This window comes from Muntiacus reevesi, chromosome 10 (genome assembly GCF_963930625.1).
Source record: "Muntiacus reevesi chromosome 10, mMunRee1.1, whole genome shotgun sequence".
NCBI lineage: Eukaryota > Metazoa > Chordata > Mammalia > Artiodactyla > Cervidae > Muntiacus > Muntiacus reevesi.
This window is the reverse complement of record NC_089258.1, coordinates 41182253-41193248: the sequence shown is the minus strand read 5'-3', so window position 1 is coordinate 41193248 and position 10996 is coordinate 41182253. Positions and strand designations below refer to the sequence as shown.

The 10996-nt window shown below is 50.9% G+C and overlaps 1 protein-coding gene across 3 annotated transcripts; it reads right to left on the bottom strand.

The window, feature by feature from the left end:
• Nucleotides 1-1071: 1071 nt before the first annotated feature.
• Nucleotides 1072-10996, bottom strand: RNASEH1 (ribonuclease H1). Of its 3 annotated transcripts, XM_065947219.1 has the most exons (9): nt 10800-10996; nt 9645-9760; nt 6812-6970; nt 4968-5067; nt 4076-4130; nt 3644-3728; nt 3060-3184; nt 1842-1932; nt 1072-1462 (listed from the first exon to the last, which is right to left on the bottom strand). In XM_065947219.1, exons 1-8 carry the CDS (start codon nt 10928-10930, stop codon nt 1846-1848), a joined length of 858 nt encoding a protein of 285 aa, XP_065803291.1. In that variant the 5' UTR covers nt 10931-10996; the 3' UTR covers nt 1072-1462; nt 1842-1845. The 3 variants fall into 3 exon arrangements, with proteins under 3 accessions (XP_065803291.1, XP_065803290.1, XP_065803292.1); XM_065947218.1 differs by having other exon boundaries at nt 1072-1932; XM_065947220.1 differs by lacking the exon at nt 6812-6970 and having other exon boundaries at nt 1072-1932.

Genomic DNA, 10996 nt, shown 5'->3' with positions numbered 1-10996 from the left:
CACAGGCGCAACTGAGGCCGTTACAGACACAAAAACGTAAAATCTCCCCCAAACAGGAAACTCAGATTGCAGCTGGAGACGGACCAGCGGGAAATGTACCTACATGAACATGAACAGCAATCAAGAGCCAACTGAAAGACTCCCCCCAGCTGCAAGCTGGGTGCCTGGGCTGGAATCCACCAAGGCAGCTCAAGTACGTGAGTTCATGAGAGATACCTATCTTTACATGTTATAGAAACGCACAGAGAAAAACCCCTAACTGGTCACCTTCTCAGGATGACAGGGAGCCAATCTTAGCACTTATACTGCCTTTCGTATGTGACCTCTACCCCCTGGAACCAAAATCAGTTGAGGGGACAGAGCTTCTGAATCCATTCCAGCTAATAGACAAGCAGAATGACAGGGTATCAGCCTTCTGCCGCCTGCGAGATTTAACGGACCCGGGCCCTGAGCGCCGCAGCTGCCCACGCGGGAAGGACGAAGCTGCCGCTGCCTTTTGATGAACGCCCGGGACACACACGCCCACGGGAGGAGCCCGCGGTAACCAGGCCTCCAGACCCCACTGCCAACCTGTAGGCGACAGAGGCGCAGGAACACGCTGGACGGCCCAAGATGGGAAGTTACAGATCTCAGAGTGGGAACTGGCAGGGCGGATTGCTCAGGCTCTTCAACAGATAAACTGTAGGGAGACCAATGGATTGAGGCAGAACCTGTGAATTAAAGAAACTTAAGAAATGTCAAGTTAGGGGGTAGGGGAGGTTCAGGAGGGAGGGGACATATGTATACTAAAGGCAGATTCCTGTGTTGTAAGGCAGAAACCAACATAATGTTGTAAAGCAATTAGCCTCCAGTTAAAAATAAATTAAAAAAAAAAAAAGAAACATCAAGGTAAAAAATTAGCAGACTAAACTCCCACGGAGAAGAGCAGGAAGTCGCCTCTGTAGAAGTGGGGTTGGTTCGGGGAGGCGGGGGTTGCTGTGCATGGAGGCGCCAGGCTGGGTTTTCTTTCTTGGCCCGGGGGGTGGTCACAAGGGTGTTCGCCTTGAAGTAATCGTCATAATATTAACGGTGTTTTTAGTAGTAGTAACAGTAACTCAATAAGCTGTCCATTTATTTTGTATCATTTCTGCATGCTTTTATGACAAAATTTGTAATAGCAGAAAAAAACAACGTTAAAGTTTTAATTTTCAAGGTGCTTTTAACAAAAATAACCAAAGACACTTTTACAGCATTCATCTACAACCGCAGTCTTCAGACGCCGTGACCGCTGCTACCTGGCGGGCATGCAGCCAGGACTGCGGGAGCAGGCTGCCCCCCTCATGCCCACCAGGTGCAGCCACATCCCCTTGGCTGGGCATGGGTCCTGGGTCCTGGGGGGGGGGGGGGAGGGGGGGAGGCTGCACCTTCCTCCAACCCCACGTAGGCACAGGTCTACCTGAGAGTCCTGACTCCATCCTGCCGACTGGAAGGCAAATGAACGCTTTCAGAAAACATCTAGACTTCTCGCCTGCGTTTTTAAACCCGTGTTGACCTCGTCCTTGTGAAATCAAGGCCCTGACATTTTTGTCCAAACTGCAATACAGCTAACAAGAACAGTATCAAGCCCGAAAAAGCATAATGCTAAGATCTCACAAAATTCTCAAATCTGAACGGATGTTCAATTTATGAACCATTAGACCAGCTTTACTGCACACACCACAGACCGCCAGCCCGCCTTCTGGGTTCAGTCTGAAAGGCGGGTCTGCCCACAGACGGTGGGGCCCAGCCTGTAGCTTTATTCTTCACCCCGGAAAGTAAAGGGGACAGGGGCCACGGCTTAGGGTTTCCAGGAGCTGCAGCACCTGCTCAGTCTGCGGGCTGCTTCGCGCCTTCTCTCGCCAACCTGTCCGCCTCTTCGTTGCCTCTGAATCCCGAATGGCCAGGAACATGCATCTGTTAAATAAAAAGTTTCCTTTCATTCTTACCAGTGTTTTACACAGCAGCACATGACTACAGGCTCACTGCAGTAGGAGCCAAGCCCTCAGAGAGGGCGAGCGCGGGGCCCCCTCAGCGCAGCTCGGAGCAGCCCAAGGCGCGTGCCCACCGCACCCGAGCACCAGACACGCCGGCAGAGACCCACTGTTTCTCCAGACTGGGCTTCAGCGCTGTGTTGGTTTTTTCCCACTTAATGGTGAGCTTTCCAGGCAGAATAGAGGCATGGATGGAATGGATGTCATACACACACACTCACACACACACGCACACACACACCCCTTACTCTCCCTCAGGGCTGCTACACAGAAGGGGTGCCCTTGTGTAACTGAACCACTGTTTGCACTTAAGCTGCTGAAAGGCAAGTTTACTGATTTTTTTTTTGTTTTATTTTTTGGCTGAACTGCAAGGCTTGCGGGACTTAGTTCCCTGACCAGGGATCAAACTCATGCCCTCAGCAGTGAAAGCACGGAGTCCTGACCCCCAGACCACCAGGGAAGTCCCCGAAAGGCAAGTTTAAATGACAAACAGGTTGCCGAATGGTCAAGAGGGTCCTGGGCTGGGAGAGCCAGGCAGGGTTAAGAAGGTGACTGGACTTTCAACCTTCGGGGAGAATGGATATATATTCTCCACTGGATATGGATACATATACATCGAGTGTACATACAGGGCCGAGTATGCTGTCCACCTGAACAGTTATAGTTATCGGCTATACTCCAATATAAAACAAAAAGCTAAAAAAAAAAAGAAACGGTAATTTTAATAAAAGTGACCTAGCATAAGAAAAGAAATCACATTACTAAAGTTTCAGCACGCAACTACGTTCCTAACGAGACACATTACACATTGGTTTAGCTGACGTGACGGCCGCTCCCAAAGCAGCCAGGAGCTGACGCTCACAGGCGGCTCTCGCGGCGGGCCCGCCTGCAGCAGCAGCACTCCTCATGGGGCGCTCGCACACACGCTGCCGTCCCTGTCGCTGCCGCCTGGACAGGTCATCACGTCACTCCCCAAACCACTGCCGCTCCAGCTCATTGATTCCCCTGGTCCTCGCAGCCCGAGCAGCGAGGGTGCGGCCCGGCACTCACCCACTGAATGTCCATGCCCCGCGCCAGCCGCTCCAGCTCCATGAAGTCCTCCTTGTTGGTCACCTCCTTCCCGGTGCTGGTCCTCCAGCCGTTCTGCTTCCAGCTCTTCACCCAGGTGGTGATGCCTGGACGACACGCACGCTCAGAGGTCCCTCCCGCACGCGCCACTCTTCCCTCCTCCCTAGATGGCCCTCTGACCGCCGCTCCGTTGGCACCCGAGTCACTGTCTGGACCTTCCTTCCCACGGAGCCGTGCGCTGGCTCCTCCATCCCTCCACTCGACCTACAACCTGCGGCTCCGGGGCTGAGGCCCCGCTTCCTCCCCACTCCTCCACAATCCCCCAGCCCCTCGCAGTCATGGTCCCATGCGCAGAACTTCCCAGAGGAAGTGCACATGCCCATCACGGCCGAGCCTCTGGGGCCAACCCCGGACCAGTGCAGGCCTCCTTCACCCCCAACACACCAGCACCATCCCCTACTGTCTGGGTCCCGCCCTGACACCACACCTCCTCCAGGGAAGGAAATACCTACTTCCCTGCATAATTATTCCAAAAACCCTAGGAGAAGTCAAATGTAGCCGCTTACCATTGATGGTAAACATACTGTCCGTGTAGAGAACCAACTTAGTGATGTCCTGAGCCTTAGCTTGCTCGATGGCTTTGCAGGCTGCCTTGAAGAAACACACCAGTTTCATGCTGAAAAGGTCATTCAACTTTCGACACTGTTGTTCAAAATTACCAAAAAATTTAAATTCCTTTTCCTGTGCTAATTGTAAAGATAATATTGTCTATGTAAAATAATGCTACACATACAATTCTCCTGTTTAGACATCTATTTGAAACAAGTTTTATCATTTTTCTAGAAATATCCTGTTCATCAGGACTGTTCTTGCCCCAAACTTCTGGACTCTGAGTATCTTACATACACGGAGAGTAGAGAGTTCGTTGATATGTTCTAGTCAACAATCAAGAACGATAAACTGACACATTTGGTAGAAAAACACATTCAATAACTTACATGAATCTCTGCTCTTTGGTTTGTTTGTCGCCCAGGAAGTCTAATTCCCACATTTCTGGTTTCAAAACAGTACAAAGGAAAATAAAATTATAACACTAATTCTCAAAGTGATTCATCCTTTAAGTCTCTTAATGGCTAACAGGCTTGCATACATTTTTTTATCTGAAACATGAAAGCATCATTCAAGAACACAGCCTTTAAAAATCAAACCAAGAAACCCTACATTTTATTGAGAGGCGCTATGGTGTGGTCTTGTAGGGGAACCCGGGACCAGGAGGCAAAACCCGAGATAATTTCTGGACCTGAAACACGCCAGCATGAGGTCCTGGTCGGGTACTACCCCTCTGGATGCTCACACCACCCGAGCTCGCCACCCCATGGAGGACTCAAGGCTAAGTGAGGCATCAAGTGGAGGCGGTGGACGGACAGGCCAGGAGGCGCGAGAGCAGCACGCCGCGCGGGTGACCCCGCTCCCGCCCAGGGCCGCTCAGGAACCTAGACACCAGTGAGCGGCTACTTCACAGGGCTCCAATCCCTCCTTCACGTGAATTCTGGGCCGTCAGTTACTCAAGTTCTTCCGCACTTGGGGCAGGCGTATGTGAACAATCTCACTTCCCCTCACCCTGACTCTCTGCCTTTTGAAAACCACGGGTCACCTCTAAGCTCACTCATCTTCGAGAGTGGCGGGGGCACAGGGTCCCAATCTGGTGACCCGCCCCTGGTGCATCCTTGCGAAAACCACTTCCCAGGGGCTCGGGAGCCTCCTGCTAGCCCTGCCAACGCCTCCAAATAATCAAACAGTGGCAGACGCTGCCTCATCCTTTCCTAGGTTTTGAAGCATGACTCAGTTAACTGTGAAGCTTAATAAAAGCCACTTTTCTGGCTTACTTACAGAGGATGGCCCGGCCCCCAGTAAACGCCGATTCCCGCTCGGGCCCTCTTGCGCCCGTTACTGGAGCAGCAGCCGTCGGTGTAGACAACCACAGAGTCCCCTGTGAGTGGGAGACCGAGTGAGTGTCAAGGGATCAGCATTATGAAAAACTGGACTTCATCTAAAAGATTTACTACAGTTGAGTTAGCACTCTACTTCAAGAAGGTATTTATGCTTTGGAAGTTTTCTGTGCAGGAGAACATTACTAATGCCACAGGGGGCACTTGACACTTCCTGCTTGGAATCCACTCATATTTCAGTCCTGCCTGCTGGGCAAGTTCAAGTGAAAGCGATCGCTCTGTAAAGCCAGAACCTGCTGCTGTTTACAATGCTTGCTTCAGAGGCCAACCAGCAATGCCACCGTCCCCTCCCACAGGGGCCGGGGGTGCGTTTACCCCCAGAAGCGGCCCCTGCAGACACCAGTGCCTTGACGGTGATGAAGTTCTCCCTGCCTGAAGGGCAAGTCCTCTGACAAATGCGGACCTAACTTTTGTCTTGGACCTTTTGCTACAGTGAACTGTGGTCCTGTTTGCTTCTTTCCACCAAAATAGAGTTTGATCAACACACCAACGCTGTATAAAGAACAAGGCCGAGCAGGAGTGACTCTCGGGCCGCTGATGGCCAGCAAGGCACTCAGCAGGACCGGGGGCCCTGGGCTACCAGGCGCCGGGGAGCAGGGGTGTGGGGCAGCAGAGACTGTGTCTGTGCGGCGTGCGGCAGCGGAGGGCAGACTAAACAGGCGAAGGCAAGCGGGGTGGAGGCGAGGCGTGAGGGCAGGGCTGGCAGCCTTGGAGACCACGGTCTAGTGAACGAGACGTTCAGCACGACGGCCTCCCGGGTCCTCGGCTCTGTGCCCACTGTGAGGACTCATCAGGCACTGAGTCGGGGACCCTCGTACTTCAGGCACCTGTTGGAGCGCTGGGCACACTCATCTCCCAGTCACCCCACAAGTATCTGCCTCACTTGATCTAAACCATTTGATTCTGCTTTTCACATAACTTCAAACACAGTTTCCACGCAGTCTGACCAAACTTTTTTACTGGCTTCCCTTGAATTTCTAATTCCCTTGAATAGTACTCTTGCCTGGAAAATCCCATGGACAGAGGAGCGTGGTAGGCTACAGACAGTCCACGGGGTCGCAAAGAGTCGGACACAACTGAGCGACTTCACTTTTGAATTTTATTTTTTCACTTTTGAATTTTAAAATGGTTTCTTCTTTGGGAAAACTTGGAACCCCCAAATACACTGATTTATATAAAAATTGCTACTCATTCCTGTTTTTTATTTAAACATGTTAAAGACAAAAAGGAGACTCATGTACCGTAAGTCACTAAATACAAACAGTTAATTCCTAGAGTTAAAAGCACAGGAGACATTCACAGCTATCTTGCTTCATAGGAGACGACAGGATCATGTCTGTTTTGCAAAGATGGCACATAAATGGTTAAGATACTGGTGCCAGTCAACATATAAAGGAGCTCTGTCCAGGGCGTTCTTATCTGAAAAGCTGAAGTCGTTGCATTTTCTTAGGGACCAGAAATACTGTGTCCATAGAGAACAATGGTGTTTACAAAGATCACACTTTTTAATGTGTAGCTTATATAATAGTTTTCAGTGAATGTCTAAAATTCTAATAATTCTGCACCATTTGATCGATTATAAAATAGTGACCTCAGAGATTTTTAAATTAATTTTTCCAGGTAAGAATGTTACACGTCAGCTCAAATTTCCCTTATGAAGTAGAAAAAGCTTTTACACATAAACAATTACACTACTAAAATTTTAAAAATTCCAGACAGACATACCCATGTAAGAAAAGGTATCTTTGCTAACTGGAGGTGGTGGCTCTGTGCTCTGCCTCACGTGCTTTGCACACGGCTCTGCCTTATCACCCTCATCCAAGGGCTCATGGAGTCGCTTGCTTGCTTTCCCTTGTGGTTCTTCTGCGTGTTTAGTTTTTTGCCCTGAAAGATAGAGTCTATTCAAAACCTGGAAACAACACAACATGAAATGATGGAGAATCCAGAAACTCACTGAGTCAGGCTTAAACATCCTGTGTGGGGCTCTGTAAAAAGGGAAAGACTAATGTCCTGGAAAGTGACTCTAAATTTTCCTTAAGAAGCTCCACAAGGGCAGGGTGAAGACCACAGCAAAGCTTCTGCTAAAGAAGAACGCTGGTCGCCATGCAGGCGGCAGAGATACCACGGGTGCTGAACCCTCTAGGGCTCCAAGTTTGAAAATCTGAGAGGCTCTTTCCCAAGAGAAAACAAGAACCCAGTTTTTCTACATAAGCTGAGAACAGACCATGGGACGTATTAAGAAAGGGAAGTGGAAGCCAAAAGGTATCAGGGTTGGGGCCCCGCAGGGACGGCACCGGCGGGCACTGCACGGGGAGAGGGGCACCGCACGGGGGGGGGGGGGGGGGGGGCACCACACAGCGGGGAGGGGGGACTGCACAGGGGGAGGGGCACTGCACGAGGGGGAGGAGGGGGGACTGCACGGGGGGAGGGGCACTGCACGAGAGGAGGGGCACTGCACGGGGGGGAGGGGGCACTGCACGGGGTGGGGGCACTGCACGGGGTGGGGGCAGCACTGGCCGAGCGCTACCTCCAGAGTGGACCCAAGGGTGACCCTCAAAGGATACTCATACCCACTCAGGCTATAGCTCGCTTAACTCTCTCATGTACTTATGGCAGCTGACGCAGAAGAATGAGACCAGGATTCAAACAACTGGTTTCGATCTGAGTTCTACCCTTCATCAGCTGTGAACTCCATCAGATGACTGCACCCATCACAGCTGCTGTCCAAGGAGGCACTCGGTGACCTGAAGCCGCTTTCCCTGCACTTCCCTTTCATGGAGCAGAAATTTCTCACAGAGGAGATCTCGAAAACCACCACCTTAACCCAACACTGGAGTGCACTTCCTGCCCTAACCCTAAACCAGTGCATTTACTGAGCACTGACTAGACAGGCATCGGCTGGAGCCTCCTGCCTGGCACAGCCTCTCGTCCCACACGTCTCAGAGGAATGCTAAGGCCAGCCTGGCAGAACTGCAGGGAAGTTTCCACTACCTCCAGAGCAACACTGGTATTTCCACTCTGATGCACTTGTATTTCCTCATATTTACCTTGAAAATACTCCTCTAGGGGACTTCCCTGGTGGTCCAGTGATTATGAGTCTGCTTGCCAATACAAGGGTTACAGGTTCGATCCCTGGTCTGGAAAAACCCTACATGCCCAAGAGGTAACTAAGTCCCTGCACCACAACTACTAAACCCCACGCGCCTAGGGCCCATGCTCCACAATCAAGGGTTATCCCCACTTACAGAAGCTAGAGAGCATGGCCTTGCATCAAGGAAGACCCAGCACAGCCAAAAATAAATCTTAAGAAAAAGAAAAAGGACCCAGCCAAGACAAGACTGAAACTTCCAAACTAGCTTTCTATACTGATTTCCCACCTGGGGAGAAAATGGAACTGTCACATCACACCCCTGTTGAAAGGCTGCTGGCAGATGGAGGAGGCAGCGGCCACACAGGAGGGTGGGTCTCCTCTACTTTGGAAACTCACATTTCAGGGCAGATTCCCAGCAGGACCTGCCTCTCCCAGAACTCCGCTCTGCCCAAAATGGTCACGACAGCCCAGAGGAGTACTTGTTCAAAGCTTGAGCACCTCAGTGAGCTCGAGACTGCTCAAAAGAAGCTGATTTGAAATAGTCTCCTCTCAGCCTTCATCCACTGCCGTAAAAAATGCCTGAGTAAAGTTCATGAAAATAAAAAGCACTTCTTCAGGGTAGGTTATAGTTTAAACTTTTGTGCGCTGAAGCAGTCACTCTCAGTGTCCCTTATGTTAGTCCTTAAACGTCAACTAACTCTACTTTCTAACATGGGAACTGGGGGAAGTTCCAATTGCAGGACTCCGTCTAAGGTAAACAGGAAATGCCACAGAGGTGCATGCTGGGAAAAGAACTACATTCGTCATTTTACAACTAAAGCCCATTCAACCCACGAACAAGAGCGCGTATTCTTAAAGGTGGGATTAAGCACAGTGAGGGGCCTGAGTCCTGGCTTGTCTCTAACACTGTTACCAACAGCAGTCCCTAAGCTAAAATGCTTTCAGCCCATTTCCTAATCTGTAAAATGGAAACGACCAAAATATCTCCTCTCTGTGTTTAGAAGAGTAGCTATATAGAGCATAGCAGAGGACAGAGGAGCCTGGCATGCTACAGTCCATGGAGTCACAAAGAGTGGCAGACTTAGCAACTGAACCACCACCACAACATATAGATCAAGAGAATCCTGGGCTTTGACAAACTTTGAATAGGCTGCTGCTGCTGCTAAGTCACTTCAGTCGTGTCTGACTCTGTGCGACCCCACAGACGGCAGCCCACCAGGCTCCGCCGTCCCTAGGATTCTCCGGGCAAGAACACTGGAGTGGGTTGTCATTTCCTTCTCCAATGCATGAAAGTGAAAAGTGAAAGTGAAGTCGCCCAGTCGTGTCCAACTCATAGCGACCCCATGGACTGTAGCCCACTAGGCTCCTCCGTCCATCGGATTTTCCAGGCAAGAGTGCTGGAGTGGGTTGCCATTGCCGTCTCAGTTCAACAGGCTAAAATGTCACCAACATGTGAGCTGTGAGTACCTCCTGAATCACTGGGGCTTGCAGACCTTCTGACAAAGGCCCAAGCTTCCTCCTCTGTGGCGAACTTCTTAAATCTGGCTGCAGGAAACCGGTCCACCTGTGCTCTGCATTCATCCCTGAAACAAAAGGCAGTGTTACCGCGTTCCCTGCTCTGCTATTTACCCTACTTTTTAACGGACGACTTTCTCAGGTTGGGAACAGTGTGAAAAATGGTGAGGCTGTCAGCTCCTCAGAGGCAAAGGATCATACCTTAGTGTTTGTAGTATATCTTGCATGTCCAACCCTTCACCCTGTTTCATGCTATGTGCCAGCCAGACAGTACACTCACACCATAAGTAGCCTTCCTCAAAGCATATTAGAACTTTTGAGTCTTTAATTACTTCATTACAACATAAAGATCAGCTTCTGAGGTGCCTCTTCCTCACTGCATGGCCGCAGGGGGGAACACCGCGCACTCACAACACATACACAGGTAACAGACCTCGATAATGCAGGGGGAAGAGTCCTGGTCCTGGAAGCATAACACCTGGGTTCAAGACCTACATTTGTCACTTACTCGCCCCCTGAATTTATGTAACACAGGAACTGCACCCAAAAATGAGAATCCCATCTAACTCACAGGATTGTTACGGGGATATAAACACTAGTTGACAAGAATTTCTTTTTAAAAGCAGAAGATGACATTAGGCGTTGAGCTCCATTATGTGTCACCGTTTGGAAACTCTTTGCGTGCAAAAGAAGGGAAGAAGTGAAGTGATGTCACTCAGTCGTGTCCGACTCTTTATGACCCCATGGACTGTACCCTACCAGGCTTATCAGTCCATGGAATTTTCGAGGCAAGAATAATGGAGTGCATTGCCATTTCCTTCTCCAGGAAATCTTCGCGACCCAGGGATTGAACCCGGGTCTCCCCCATTGTAGGGAAACGCTTTACCGTCTGAGCCACCAGGAAGGATTAAATATAAATAATCCTCTGGTCACCCCCTGACTGTAAGTGACGTTTCTGATACTCCCAGCAAACACGAAGCGGAACCGAGGCCGACGACGTCAGGGCCCCCACGCACCTACCCCAAGAGAGGGCCGCGGGCTCCAAGGACTGCCGCCCCCTCGCCGCGAAGCCGCCCACACCGCCTTGGGCCGGTGCGGCTTGCTCACCAGGTCAGGAAGACTCCGGCCTTGCGGCCTCTCTTCACGGCATAGAACATGGCAAGACTGCGGCAGCTGGGGCTACTGCAGCCCACAATGGCCAAAGCCACTCTGTGCACCACGCCCAGGAGTCGGGTCATCGCTCATGCCCGGCCACCGCCGACCACCTCAGCTCCCAGCCGACCGCCGCCATCACAGAGCCCGAA

Excerpts from the sequence above, each read along its gene's own strand:
- RNASEH1 (XM_065947218.1), bottom strand. The coding sequence starts at position 10,930 with ATGACCCGACTCCTGGGCGTGGTGCACAGAGTGGCTTTGGCCATTGTG. Across the intron at positions 3,185-3,643 it reads CAGTATGTTTACCATCAATG|GCATCACCACCTGGGTGAAG; the intron begins GTAAGCGGCTAC and ends CGTGTCGTCCAG. Across the intron at positions 1,933-3,059 it reads GGGGCATGGACATTCAGTGG|ATGCATGTTCCTGGCCATTC; the intron begins GTGAGTGCCGGG and ends TTTATTTAACAG.